Source organism: Passer montanus, unplaced genomic scaffold (genome assembly GCF_014805655.1).
Source record: "Passer montanus isolate IOZ18808 unplaced genomic scaffold, ASM1480565v1 scaffold18, whole genome shotgun sequence".
NCBI lineage: Eukaryota > Metazoa > Chordata > Aves > Passeriformes > Passeridae > Passer > Passer montanus.
The window spans coordinates 15,608,896-15,624,317 of NW_024365381.1; the positions used below are offsets into that span (position 1 = coordinate 15,608,896).

The 15,422-nt window shown below is 36.1% G+C and overlaps 1 protein-coding gene across 3 annotated transcripts in view; it reads left to right on the top strand.

Annotated features, from left to right (window-relative positions):
• Window positions 1-15,422, top strand: part of MIPOL1 (mirror-image polydactyly 1) — a 185,899-nt gene that overhangs the window by 61,668 nt on the left and 108,809 nt on the right. For all 3 annotated transcript variants that reach the window (XM_039705098.1, XM_039705099.1, XM_039705097.1), the window contains exons 7-9: window positions 3,648-3,777; window positions 7,559-7,592; window positions 7,852-8,022. In XM_039705098.1, the coding sequence (XP_039561032.1) occupies window positions 3,648-3,777; window positions 7,559-7,592; window positions 7,852-8,022 (335 nt within the window). The remainder of the gene's footprint in view (window positions 1-3,647; window positions 3,778-7,558; window positions 7,593-7,851; window positions 8,023-15,422) is intronic.

Here is a 15,422-nt window from a genome sequence, read left to right on the forward strand (position 1 = left end):
TATAGAGTTAGTATGTTGCTGGATATGTCATATCTTGAATGGAATTTAGAAGCATGACTTGGTGTTACTCTCAATGAGTTTTCACCTCACATTTTAAAGAAGCATAGGGATGATAATCTGGATAATTTTTACTCTTTCTAATATGAAGGAATTTCATGTCACTCTTTCATAGATTCTAACTGGACAGCTTATACATCACTCATTTTCCTAGGTATGGCACAAACTGTTTTGCTTTACTGCTGCATTGAGACCTAAATGTGTATAGGTGTCACTTATTTCAAGCATGCTGTGGTCCTTATGGTCCAGAACTTCTACTTGTGACCCATCCATAGCTCAGTGTGAATGGGGAATGTTTTACCTGCAATCATGTGACTCTCGTAAGATTCCCTAGAGAAGGAAAAAAGGAATACATAACATGTTAAATAGGAGTCAGAAATGTATAGCCATTGGGTAACAAAAACATCAAACCTAAATTCAGGTTTGGCTGGTGAAGAGATCATGTGACTTGGTCTTCTGTAGACGATTAAAATGGGTTATATGCGGTCTTTTTTTAAATAAGTTATTTCTTTCAAAAGTGTCAGTATTGCTATGTTGTATTAAAATGCCACGTATATAAGTATCTTTTTTTTTAAACTTAGATTACTGTGGAAACATCTTACATGATTTTCTACATTTTCCCTAATCTGTTTTAGTATTAAACAATTGACTTGCAATATTACTATTAAGAAACAGAACCAAAAGCCAGACGCTTGTAATTGATATAGAATGACTATATTTTTAATGCAGTTTTTGGATCTGGTCAGTGGAATATTTACACCAGTGCTTTACTTTAGTGGAAGAATGAGAAAACAACAATAATGAGTTGTTCAATTAAAGTTACTTTTCATAGCTGATGGTTAAAAGACAGTGTTTTGTAATAGACATTTGGGTGGGGGAAGGGTTCACTGTTCAAAGGCAATTAGCATCTGAGCTGCTGTCAGGGGTGGCAAGATTTCAGATAATCAGGATGCTTAAATAAATTGAAAAATACCTTTTTCTGAATGTTTTCATACTGTTGCATGTACAATACTTTGATTTAATGAAAAAGAAGCAAAAAATCTGGTTTTTAAAAGCCTGTATAGTCATTATTACCACTGGCCATATTTATGCAGAGAGTGGCTGAGATATGCTAAAAGACAGTCGCTCTATGTGTACATGTAGGTTCAAGATCCATTGCAGAAGTCAACAAATTGGGGGTTTCATGCTGAGTTGAGGATGTTCCAAGGTCTGACAGAAGGGGTGCACTTGAACAGGCCAGAAAGAAGTTAGCTAAACTGGAAAATAATTAACCTCAGAATAGTAATAAGTGCCAAATCTTCGGTTATTTTAGACAACTTTCAGTTCTTTGCAGCGGTTGTTTTCAAGGTGAAAATATTATAGTGTTTCCACTTGCAGCTTTATGGAGAGGGTTCTCTGTGAAATGTCTCTGTTATGATGCTAGATAAACTGACATAATTTACTGGAGAAGCCATAGCAAACAAATATATTTAGGTACTGATAGGTAATAATTACCATACAGAATAAAACTGCTGTGTATTCCAGATCCAGTCAGGACATAGCAGTTGCACTGTAGTTTACCCAGGCAGTCATTGCTCTGGCACTAGTTTCCCTGCCATCACAGATCTCAGCAGTCGAAGTGGGAGTCTGGTGAGCTGAAATGCACAGCCTAGGTTACCTGCTATGGTTTTTTCTTGTCTTGCTGAGCCACCTACCTTTGCAGATATCAGCTGCGTTCTCTGCAGGTGCTACAAACTTATTGCTGGATACCTGCCAGTGCAAATGCAGTGCTACAGCTGCCTTAGTCCTTAGCTTTTCCATTCCACCTCAAGCAAAGTTTTCTTGTTGCAAACAGGGGAAATAGATCTTCAAGGAAAAAAATACACTATTCTTCTGGATTAAAGAGAATTTAATCAGTTGTTGTTAGTTTTTGCATACATTTCAAAATCTGTGCTTCTGATGCTGGATTTCTTTTGCTGTTGTTGTTGGGACACAACTGTTATAGCTCTGACCTGATAACTAGGCTTGTGGCTCCTCTGCAGACTTTTTGTGAGGGGAGGGACTGCACTTTCACAAGTAACATTTAGCCTTTCCCTGTCTGATTTTGTGTAATGGGCTGTTAGCCTGCAACATTTTGCTAGGCCTGCAAAAAATGCTTTCTTACTCCTCTGACCATCTTCTCCCCAGCTTGAGGACAAGAAGATTCCTTTTTCTTGGTACTGATAAAATGCATTTTGTGCCAGTAATGTAGGTGCTACAAAAATGTGCTTCTGTGTTTCTATTATCTCATTCTGTAAACTTTCATAATGTTTCATTATGTATTCCACTATAAATTTTTTGTGCAATAGTGTATAGAGGTGAAGTAAGAGTAAAATAACAAAGAGTAAAATAACAAAAAAAAAAGAAGTTGATCTCAATTTAGGTAAGAATGGAGGGACAAAAGCTCTAGGCTTTTAGTAAGAGGGAGGAGGTAAAGAGGGAGGAAGCCTTTCTTTGAGATCATAATGACTTAAGCAGTGGTTGAGAGGGGAGCAGGTAGTTCTGTAGGGAGTAAGGAAGCCCAGCAGCAATGCCTTAATAAAGAAAGTTTTCGAGAAATAAACATCAAAATTTGAAAAACACTATAGTGTGATGTTAGGATACTATAGCTATACCCCAGTTTGACAGACTAGAAGGGACAAGGAGGATGGAGAATTCAGGAACCTATAGATCTCAATTGAGTTTTTTTGAGATTCCAATGAGAGAGAATATAGTCCTCTGTCTTGGAGTGACAGCAGTCTTACAGCATCCTGAAAGTCCCTAGACATTTTGAATGCATGGTTTTATGATGACTGTGAGGAGATTTGCAGTATTGCAGAGGGAAATGATGAAAGTATGAATAAAGATTTTAGTGGAGGCAGGGTCGAGGTAAGGATTCTGGCAGTGTGCCAGAGATGGTGTTAGACATATTGACAGGGGAGAGGCAGGGGGAAAATGTAAGCTCAGGATGAGGAATGACTTGAAGGTGTTAGTTTGCTCCTAAGGATAGACAGTAAATCTTAGTTTATTGGTACCTAATGCTCCAAGGTCCATGTATGCTGTAACAGATAATATAACAGTATATTACACAATAAAGTAAAGGCTTGGCAGAGGAGAGATGCCAGCTGTGCCACTCTTGTGATACCAGAGACAGACTATAAAAATATTAGAATTTTTAATATCACTGTGCCACCTTGATAGGAAGCAGTCTGATGGTAGTAGTTTTAATGTATGATTACTTTTAACTCTGTGTCCTAGAAGAAACTTGCTAGTGTCTTATATGATTCTGAGCTTTAAGAATTACTTTTCCATTAAGCAAGCATTCAGAATGCCCAGCAAATTACTTTCTTTCCCTGTTAGATTTTATAGGGGTGAATTTGAAAACACATAGCTTTATTTAATACCTTAAAGTATTGACTATAGCAATTAACAGCAAATTAGTGTTGTGTCTAAGAAGTAATATAGACCTTATGTGGAATAGTCCAAGGTCATAGGAGAAGTGTTGATTTTAGGAGGAGGTGGAAAAGGCCAACATAAGTGCATCTAATAGTGCTTTTCCCTGTCAAACTTGTTTGTTGAACACACTTTTGCAGCTCTGGTGGAAGAAGTTTATTCTGCTCAACGGGAACGTGATGAGGCTGTCATGGCAAGGCTTAGGTTAGCCAATGAAGAGAGAGATGAGGCATTTCTGCGAGTCCAGCGTTTAGAAGAGTCTCTCAAAGAGTAAGTATACATTTCCTGCACCTGTAAAAAGGCTGTTGTGTCACTCTGTGACAGTCATAAGCTGCTCAACAGTGGTTGTAGGAAAACTTAGCACATTATTATACGTGCAGTAAAATAGACCAGGGCTAGTGTTACTGTGTTATTGGTTAATTTGTTAGCTGTTTTATAAAGCCATATTTTTCCCTGGAGACTGAGAGAAGGTGAATAACTTTGATCACAAAAATTAAAAATATAATCAAAAGCTTCAGTATTGATTTATTGAGGGAGAAATAAGATGAATGTGACATTTTATAGGGATCTTTTGACACAGAGTACCAGAATGTCAGTCAAAAGTTGCAACATATAGGAAATCAATCAAGCCTTTAAGCCCACTAGACATTTCCTTCAGCCAAATTTCTACTAATTATGTGGGTGACACAGTAAAAATATATGGTTTCTTTCCCTATCTTTAGTGTAGGAGCAGTTTGTAAGGCAATAAAGGTACAATTAATAATTCATAGATTTTTATGTATGCCATCTTAACACAACAGAAATAGGCAATCTTATGTTAAATAGAGCTAAGTCAGGAGAAAATTATCAAGAGTTGTTTCTTTCTCCCTTGGGATATAGGCAGTTTTGAAGCTACAGTTTGCTTCTCCGCACAATCCTTGGCCATCTGATTTGTGATGATCTTGGTGATCATCTTTGTTAGTCCCACAAAGACTAGAGTGGCCGAGAAATTTCTCTTACTTTTCTACCAGGAGAAATACAAAGAAACAAGCTTTTCATGTCAGGAGACTGAATAGATGCAGTTGTTAGTTAACTAAATGGCAGGCAATGTTGTTTTAATTAATTGATTCTACTAAGATCTCTCCTCATTTGGACTGAAAACCAGTCATCTTCTTTTGGGTATTTTTATAGTTCAGGCCAGAGAATATTACCTAAATTAACATCAATAACCTGCCCATAGTTTGTCTACCATTACTCTGTAGAATTTAGAAGTTAATAGAGTAATCTTGTGTGTTCCAAGAGTAAAAAAAGTTTTGTATGGCTTGAAACATCACATGATCCTGTATATAAATACTTAGCATAAACTCAAGATCTTCGATCTTAAAGCACTCAAGTAATGCAGAAAATGAGTTATTCCAGTCAACAAACTTGGTCAATGACATGGGTTTCGAACATATTGCTTTTTTTTCTCTAGTGGAATCCAGACACATGAGTGGCAGTTCTTGACACACATGAATCCTTCAGAACACCTTCACTTGTTTTCCCTTCAAGCCCTTCTGTCTGCTTCACTCATGTTCTTGAAAACTGACTTAGTTCTAAGCAAAAGTATGAGAAAAGAGAAGAAACTCTATTTCTCAGAAAACATGCATAGTGCCTTCCTCAAAAGCGTATCATTGCATATCACTGGAAACACTGGTAATGCCAAAGTGGTACTTGTTCCCAGGAGAGTCAGTAACTCCCTTGACTGACAGTTTGAAGCCAAGCTATTACATTTTATTGCTATCATTTAGAGAACAGCAGTTGTACGAGCTGTCATCCACTTGGGTGTTCTTTCCCATGCTTTATAGAGAGGTCTGATACCCTGATGCCATTCACAGTCTCAGAACTGGTTTAAGAGATTTGCCTGTGGAGAACATCAGCTTTCTTTTTAACTACCACTCTTGATAGTTTCTTCCTTCCTTGTGGTGGTTGTTCAAAAGGTCAAGTTCCCTGTCTCAGATGTGGAGCACATAGAGGTTTGGAGTTTTTATAAAGAACGTTGGCTACTTGTGCCACACTCATCAAGTTTTAGAGCGCAAGTCACTCTTCCCATCTGCTTTGGACTTACTCCAATTAGAGAACTTTACAAGAGTGCAGTATTGAACAGCCTGCCAACCTTTATCAAATGCTTTAATTCTTTCTTTAAATTAGCAGCTGGAACAGTTCTATTGTCATTATTTAACTGTAACAAGTAAAATTCTTTCAGCCCTGTTGGCCCTAGGGGATATGTTATCAGAATGTGTTTAGAAGTGGGAGAGGAAGGAATCCTTGGTTACTGCTGTTTAAAATCATGATGTTTTCATTCATTGTCTATGCAGAGCACAGAGAGACAGAACAGGGCAAATACATAGCTCTGGTTGCTACTTTTTTTAAAATATTGTCACCTAAGGAGGTGTTTGTATACCTACAGACAGATTCCTTGTGGCAGTAATATGCTGAAGGTATGCTTATGGCAGAAGTTCATGTTCTTTTTTCCACTCCCATTTTTCCCTAAGGTACCTTGCTTACCCAGCCTGTTGGTTGGCTGGGTGATTTTGTTGACCCACACTTTTAGCAATGTAGAAGTCCTCTGGAGAAGCTGGGTCAGTCCTGCCAATTTACTTTGACAAATACTGTTCTTTTCATTGTGAATACAAACTAGCTGGAGATCCATTTTTAAGTCCCACATGAAGTGGTACTTAGAACAATGTAAAAACCTAAAGCAGGATCTTAAACAGAATCTTAAAACAGGACCTACAATAAGGATCCAGCTCTTCTAATTTAGTATGATCATAATTAATACTATTATGTTTGTTATTTTATGATTTGTATTACTTTATGAATACAAGTCAAACCCAGAAAAGTTAGCTTTTACTTTATTTTCTTTAGTTCTCGTCCTGACTGAATATGTTGGAGTAGTTACTGCTTGTGAATGCCATATAAATATAAAGCTGTTATACACTGATAGTATATTCTGAAATATTTCTTTTTAATTTAAACATTTCTATACTGGTTGATTTACCATGCTTTATGTACTGTTATCTGAAAAAAACTAATGGAAAATATGGTAGCGTGCTGTCAAGTGTTCTATAATGTGTTTTAGCTAAAATCATGGCTTTGGAGCAGTACCTGTCACAGCACTGCTGACGTGTTGCTGTGTAGAAGATGTTTAATAATACTATATCTGTCTTAAAATATCATAGGCTACTTTTAGTAGAAGTCACCATTAAGTAAGTAGCAGTAGAGCACTAAGGTAACTTAAATATGCTCGTTTTTCCAGAAGAGAGATCTCTGTCCATATAACTAACCTTAGGTAAAATAAAATGTGTACTACCCCATTTATTAGGTTTTTGTGCTATCACTTACTACTTTTACACAGCCAGTATTCAATGCTGTATGACTAAATTCCTCGTATCATCTTTGTATTTGACAGGTCAATATATGCTCTGTTGAAATAGAAAGGAAGGAAAGTGCAGGCAGGTTTGTTCCAGAATTAAATAAGGGCCTTGCAGAGAATTGGCTTAGCTTGCTATTTTATGCAAGATATAAAATCAAAATATTTTTAAAGTTACTTCAACTGTTTTTGGATTTTTTTCATCATTTTGTAAGAAAGAGGTGGAAAAATAATTACTTAAAAATGAAAAAAAACCCTATCAACAAAAGTCATGTTCTGTTTCATTTGGGGTGCAGTAAAAACAACAAAAAAAAACAGCATGTAAAAGTTGTAAGCCCAGAAATAAATAAAATAAAAGCATCAGTCATTTCTATCACTGGGGAACTTTTTTCATCTAAGCACATATGAACAATTGATCCTTGTAGTCATATATAGCAGTAAACATTAATAACTTAACAGTCTGAAGTCAGTGCTGAAGATATGGAGCATTATTGAAAGATGGAGTCGAGCAGGTGGCACTTTAATATGTTCAGTGTCATGGTTGACTCTAAAGACTAGTAGAATGAAATTACTTGAGGTTCTAAAGATTTAAAAAGCGAACTCATTTTGCTGCACTAAGGAAATGCTACTGATCAGGCTTTCTGTGTCCCTTTTTTCTAGGCTAGAAAATATTAACCCTGAAGAAAATGACATGGTAAGCCATTCTCTGAGGAGATTTCTTGATGTCAGTCTTATATCTTAGAGGCTTAAGTTCAATTGAGTGGGTTTCAAGAACTAAGATGTGGGAAAAAGAAGAATTGACACACTAATAATGTACATCTTTGCTGCAATATGAAAATTCAATAACTTCACTCAGTCAATTTACAATTCACATGTGCCTATTAATTAAAACCCTATATTAAATAAAATATATTAAAACTTCATGTCTGACTAACATATAATGCTGTTGGTAGACATTACAGGAATTACTGAACAGAATAAACAATGCAGACACTGGGATAGATATACTGAAGAATGGAGCTATAATTCTGAACCGAATACACAGGACCAAAGAACGTAAAAAGAAAATAATAGCTGAGGAAATGAATGCAGTAATAGAGCAACGGGATGCTGCTTTATCTCAAGTAAGTCTCTACAAGTATATAATCACTCAGTAGAAAATTTCTTTTTTTCTTCTTTTTTTTTCTTGGAGGGGAATAGGGGTTGGTTTACTTTTGGGGAAGAAAATTATTTTGTTAATTTTCTCTCTTGAAAATCTCAAAGGAGAGCCCTTGTAGTTGTCTAATTACTAATCAACTTTTAGTCTAATTACTAATCAACTTTTTTTTCATGGGAGTAGTGTCCATTAAAATGGCATCACTGTGTTTCATGAGAAAATGTATGTATGTATTTTTTGCACTTCATTATTATCTGTCTTCTTTCTAAAACAAAATAGTTTTCAGTGAGTTGACCTATCTAAAAAAGCTATTAAGGGCTTAGTTTTGCAGTATGCTGTGTTGGTGAAATACATTGGATGACAGGTAACTGGGATAGAAGGATTTATAAAGGGTTATAAGTAACAAAAATATACATTAAAGGAAGGTAACAGCACCACATGCAACAATGCAAGCAATTCTTCCCTTTGTTGCTTTACATGCAGGAGATAAAAATCAGCATGTGGTCCTTGACTCTCAAAGTCTTACCCATCTACTACGTGACTTGAAAGAATCTGGGTCCTTTTTTCTGCTGAGATCACTCATTACCTGCAATTTCCTATTTTGACAGAACAGTAATTGTCTTAATTCTCTTTACCATAAAGAGAATTTCCTTGTATTTCTCATCTCATGGAAGAGTTTTTCTGTCATTTCTTTGTTTGAGTTTAGGTTTTTTACCCACCATTTTTAAATGGAATTTTAACTCAATAAAATAAGTTGTGGGGAGGAACAGTCCAAGTAGGGAATATATCTCCTGAGAAAAGATCTTAGACGGGATGAAGCTCCTTATGCCAGGCAACAAATTTCATCTGACTTCCAATATTAAAAATTTTGATTTTTAATGTAAGTAACCAAAGCTGGCACACATGTAACTAATTTATACTAGATTTAAAGTCAGGTTTATGATCTTTAATGATATCAATAATGTTAATTGAATTTATGTTCTATTAAGAAGTCCTCTGATAAAAGTGCCCCCTCTACAAACACTGTAATTTTCATGCTTTTTTTCAGTTATTTTTTGCATTCTCTCCTACTTTAACCTTGAAAGCCCCATCTGCCTGGTGCTTAAAATATTTTGTGTGTCTGTCAAGAGTATGTATTGCAAAAAATCTTAATGTATTATTCGTGGTATTTTACTTTCTGAGTCTATTTTTTTCCTTTTATAATAATATTGCTGGAATGTTTCCCAGCACAGCTACTAGGAATCATCCAACAGCCCTTCCAAAAGTTTATGTTCTTTCTTCTTGCACAGGACATTTGAAAAGTGAGCATCTTGTAATGGGAAAGCTTTCAGAAGAAGGATCTCTTGATATTTTTGTTTTCATTATTTCATTTTTAATTCTTTGTTGAAGTGGACTTTCAGGTGTTTATGAACCATGAAACTTTTGTGAATGTCAGAAGTATTTCATTGTTGGGCATTTTAATACACAATTTTAATTGATTTTAAGCTGCCAGTTTAAGGAGTAATATTTTCCAAGTAATCAGCCTGAAAATTAATAAAAATAATAATTTTGGATAGTAATGGCTCAAATGTCACCACTAGCAAAGCCATCTTTAGCCATATCAGCAAAAAGCACAGGTAATGTTAAATAGATACTGCAGCTGAAAAAATGAATTCTTAGAATAATAAATCCTCACAAAATGAAGATGTAAATATTTGGTGTTAAGTTGTAGTACTATGATACCACAATCCATTTATAGCACCATTGTTTTAAATTAATTGTTATTAATAAAACTATTCATCATATGTTTTCAAATATGTGATGCTTTTACAGCTGTTACTGTTGAATCTGGAAAATAGGTCCTTGGAATTGAAGCTACCTTTTCAACCTGTGTTTTTCACTTGATGATTCCTTGGGAATTCGTACCATACTTGAATTATTAGTAGTCTTTTGTTAACATTGCAATAGCAGTAGTTATTACAGTGCTAACAGCAAGAACAATAGGAGAGGGATTCTACATCAGACCACAAAGGGACTAGATATAATTCAGGGGATGTATATGCTTAGCATAACAAATGCAAATTATTGAAAGTTACATCTGGGGTTGCCTCAGGCATTCATAACAATGCAAGTTTAAATCTTTTCCTTTTGTGGAAGTGACATCAAATATGAAGGGGAAATTAAGAGCAGGTTGAGAAGAAGCAGAAATAGAGTAAGCCATTAGCATGCTGTGTCTGTCCTCTGGAAAATGCATATGTAAAGTTCAGAGGTCACTGGGCAATGGAGGTTGAATGTTCCATGACACATGGTGTTGCTTTCTTCCTGGTTGCTGTTGTGTGGTGCTGGAGACAGCAACGTCCTTTGAGTGACCACCATAGCTGGTTCCATATGATAGAGAACTACCTGCACAATAACAAGAATCTGGACTGACTGTGTTTAGTGAAGCTGCATCTATTGCTTTTTGCTGTGATTTTCTTCGCAATAGCCTGGCATTTGGCAATTGAGCAAGCGAACATAAGTAGTGTCTAGCTTTTGGGGATTAACTCACAGGCTTTCTGATTTTGCTGAGTAAGAAACAATAATGTGAAAACCTTCACAGCTCAAACACATTGCATTGATTTCAAGTGAGGAATAAAGTATATTTATAGAGAATGGACATTTGATAAACTATGCATTTCCTGTAACCAGGTAAATACAGATTACTTCCAACTAGTCTTTTAAATTCAGTTTCATCATGCTATTTTTGGTAGCTATACTACTAAACTGCATTTAATTGGATTGCAGTTTCAGCATACTCAGTGATTAGCTAGTTGTGATTCTTCAGTTTGGATTTTATTTGAATAATTCTTCTATTCTTCAAAAAAGGAAGAGCACTGTCTGTGTCTTGAAAAGGCCATAAAAATGTTTTTTCTAGCTGTAACATCCAAGTGTACTTCTTGAGATTTCCAGTGTGAGCATTGCTTCTTACTAGGAAGCAGATTGAGGCACTTCTATCACTGTATTGAGCTGTGCAAGTGGATGTAATCTCAGATCTTTCACTAGATTGCTGAGCAAATATGCAAACTACTTTTTGTATGTGTGAAAACAAATGAAATGGTATAAACTCAAATATTTGATACTACTTTTAGTATGTATTTTCAAGTGAATAATAAACAAACAACTAAAGCATGGCTAAACATTGACATCCATCTTCTCCTGTATCAACCCCCTTAAGAAAACAAACTCAACAGTTTGGTTGTATTTGCTAAGATATGTTTGTTAGTGAACAGATATTGTGTGATACTGAGGATCTTCAGTGTGTTTTATGACTGATCCTCTGAAAGAAATAAAACACCATTTTCTTGCCTGTGACATTCGGTTTTGTCTTAACCCATTCAAAGAAAAAAATTATTTGTCCAGTTGATCATAATACAGTTTTGCCTTTCTTGAGAAATGTGTCTTGCTTGAGTAATCTAGTTAGTGACAGACACTTAGCAGAGATTCCATATGGCATAGTCACATTGTGTGATCCTCATAAAATACTCTAAAGAAGTGGTTTCCAGCAGGAGGCAATGCAGTACAGTGTCTCAGCAACCTATTAGCCACATCACACCTTGTGGACAGGAATGTTAATATCATTACAGGGTTGGCAGCTGAAGACTTGAGTAAGTCATTACAATTACTTTTCTTCTGGTTTAGACAAGAAAGGGGACCTTTTAATTGGTACAGCTTGAAGGAAGTGATTTTTTAGAGCTCATTAAGAGATTAGGAGATTGTGTGTTTGATATGTTTCCAGTCCTAACTAATTCTGTACATGTGGGAGTTTTTAAATTGGTAACAGTCAGTTCTATACAGAGTTTTAAATATTAAAGATATATATAATTTGCTGTTAAGGAATAGCAGTGGTTTCATGGCTGGCAAAGTATCACCTCTAGTACACTGATCTTGAAGCAATAGCATAACTGGCAAGCAAACCTGGTTTTACAGCTTTGAATAGTTTGACCACATCCTGCTGTGCAGGAACATGCTTATGACTGTTCATGTAAAAAATTGGCAGGCACCCAGTTGCTCATCTGAAGCAAGTTAAAGAATCCTTCTCCATTTTGAGGCGCTGTTTGGCAGCAGGCAGCACTTTATCATCATTGAAAACAATGACGAGATGCACTATGCTTGACTTCCCATCATTATCAGTTTCGACTAATGACTAATCACTGATAAATGTCTGCACTTACAGCTAGTCAGCTTCTTGCTAGCTTCTTTTTTGTTTTTGTTCTGCTAAAGCAGCTTTCCTCCTTTTACACCAAGTAAACAAGTGTGTTGCCTATGATTTACAGAGCATTAAAGCATTCTCAGCACAGGAGTGAACAGGTCTTACTGAGGTAGTAAACCCAAGAGCTGTATGAAACGTAAAAACAAGAAATAGAAATGAAAAAAATATTTACAGATCTTGGCCCCTTAATTGGGGAATACTAAGGTGACAAGTTACAGTGCCTCATGACTCTTGGGACAGAGGTGATATCTTTGCAAACCAAACCACAGTGTGGGATGATATTTTTTGTACTTTTAATTAGAAGTCTGGTTTTATACTCTGTGTTTTGGTACCCTTTGGCACTTCTTGACTGAGGATGCTAATCAAGTTCTTGGCTGGCAGGAGCATATCTGACAGTATCCTCTTATGTACTCTCTCAAGGTGTTTACCCTACTTTTCACTTTACCACTGATATTTGGGAACAGAAAAAGAAGAAGTAGGATTCTGTATTCACAGTTGTTTATAAGCCAGGCAGCTGCTGTTGGGTACTGATGATTTTGGTTATGAATTTACTTCAGGAGGAAAGTGCAAGTAAGGGGAATGTTTATTGTACTTTGAGGATCCAAGAACCATGCTTGTTCACTAATGGCTGGTTTCCTTTGGGAAGGCAACAGCAAGTTGAGTTCTCATTTGCATCCTTTTCTCTGAGAGGTAGCTGAAGAATGGGCATGGGGAAATTCCTTGCCAGCAGGATGGCTGGACAGAAAGAGGACACCTGTCTTCAAAATACCCCTTTTTGCCCTGTGAATTTAGTCCAAGTCCTGAGAGAAAGGAAAAAGGGATATGGAGTAAGATATAGAGTAGGTTTAAAAAGAAAAATAATTTGAGATTTAACATTAACAATTGCACAGTGACTGCAGGGAGTATAGAAAGAGGGGTTGATTAAATAGTTGTCAGTTTGATTGGGATTCACATCGGTGGCCTCAGGTAAAGCTCACAGATGTCTCTTCTTTGGAGATAATGCTGAGTCAAAGGGCTCCTGAAGGGAGATCACAAAAAGCCAAATTATGTGATCAGTGGTTGTGATTAGTAATATTAGTTTTAGTCTGATTGCATTTCACTGCAACAGTGCTTTAAAATGTCACATTTCATTTCCTCTCATAAAAGGGCAAGTTCTTCACTACTTGGCTACTTAGTTTTTCAAAAAAACAAACCCAGTTTGAAAATATATAATTCTTTACTTTCCAAGATGATTAGGTGTGCTCTGACGCTCTACCTCGGGTATATTTGTGCTGGCTTTAGCATGAATATTTTCCAGGAGAAAATGCCATTAAATATTTGGCTACATTTGGGAGATCATGAAGTATTTTTTGCCTGTGAAGTAGGAGCTTTAGTCCACTGGAGACTTAACTAGGGAAGAAACTGGCCAAAGTTGGTTTCTTATGTGGGTTTTCTGATTTGTGTAGAATGTCTCCCCCAAAAATAACACCTGTTTAATCTTTAGCTGTAGTGCTCTGCTTAATTTATCAGGGTATGTAATTCACAGTTTTCAAAGCATTAAGAAATCTGCGGAGTGGTGAGATGTTCAAACAGGATAGTAGGGGAAGGTTTAGGGACACTACAAATCTGTGTTTGTAGTGTCAGTTTGTCTCTCACGCTGACGTAGCAGGGGTTGTGATTTCTCTATAGGCAGGTATCTGTTAATAGAGCATGAAACTCTTTGGTTTCACTGGAGTTGTAATTCCATTAGTGAAAGCAAGTATTTTGCAATTTATTCCTTAGTTTAGATTTCCGTGAGTCTTTGGTTGCATGAGGTCTTGCATTTTTTGAGTTAATACTTCTTGCAGTTTGAAGTGCAGGTCAGATGGTAGGTCATTAGTGGAGGGAGAGGAGAATCTGAAGGAAATTACCCTGAGGAGCTGTTATACTGAACTTTTGTATTTAGTCCATGAATGCTAAGTGTGAGTAAATATGTAAATGTTAATGAAGTGTTTCCTTGAAGAGAGGGATTACGGTTTTTCTTTTTGAGCTTTAGAAGCAAAATTTTAATTGATACTGCATTTCTTCTTTTTGCTGCCATAAGGTTTTGACTGAATGATGCCTGGAGACACATCATTGTTTGCATTGTTAAATCACCTGTTGTTCCTCTGCAAACAGTGTGTTGTGCAGAATTCAGAAAATACATGTCTGCATAGCATTTGAGGGCATGATCAAGCTTGATATCTTTAATTGTAAACTTTAATGAATTTCCAGTTGAACATTCATCCTCTCTTCAGTACCTAGAAACTCTTCACCCCTTTGAAAATGGCAGTAAATTTGCATGCAAGCGTGTTCCATTAATTGCTGTTTGACTCATCTATCATGGGCTAAGCTTTATATTCACACAGCTTAGACTTTCAAGCCAATTTCTGGAATTAATTTAAATATTTAATGTCAAAATCCTAGGACGAAATAGAGGAAAAATGTTTTGTATGCTTATTGATCACCTGTTTCAGTAGCAGCAGCCCATAGAGGAAACTTCCAATGCTGTAAAGCAGAATTCAAACCGTTTTCCCTCTGAAGAGTATCACTGTGCATGCAATAAGATTTATAGGTACCAAAATTCTGCATGCAATAAGGTCTGTAGGTACCAAAACCCTTGTAGAGATACCTTAAGTAGGTTTTTCATGATACTTAACACTTCACAATTTCAAGTTAGGTACAGAGTGTTGAATCTGATTTCGCTTTAGTGACTTGTTAGAGAAAATGTTGGATTTTCTTAAAAATTGGAAAAAAAACACCCAAAACTGTGTGCTTTGTATGAAAAGCTAGTTTCCTTAGTCAACTTTCTAAGGAAACTTTAAGCAAAATTACTTTGTTATTTTGGATATGCAGATAAGTTTGTATAAGAATTATTTTGATAATCAACAAAGAAGATTTTTGTGTTTAATTTTTATCATTAATGTGGACTCTAAAAAGGCTAATATGCCTGGCCTGCATGTTCACTTGCTTCTCCTCCCTTGACCCTTCTTTAGTGTTCATAAGCTGTAATTTTGTGGTTTATTATGCCTGTATTAGCAAATAGTGTGAATTAGAAAGTGGTGGATCTGGAGTATGAATTAGTTCTCAGCATCTTGCATCCCCCTTAACTCCTTTGCAGAATGGGGAGGGGGGCATTTCTT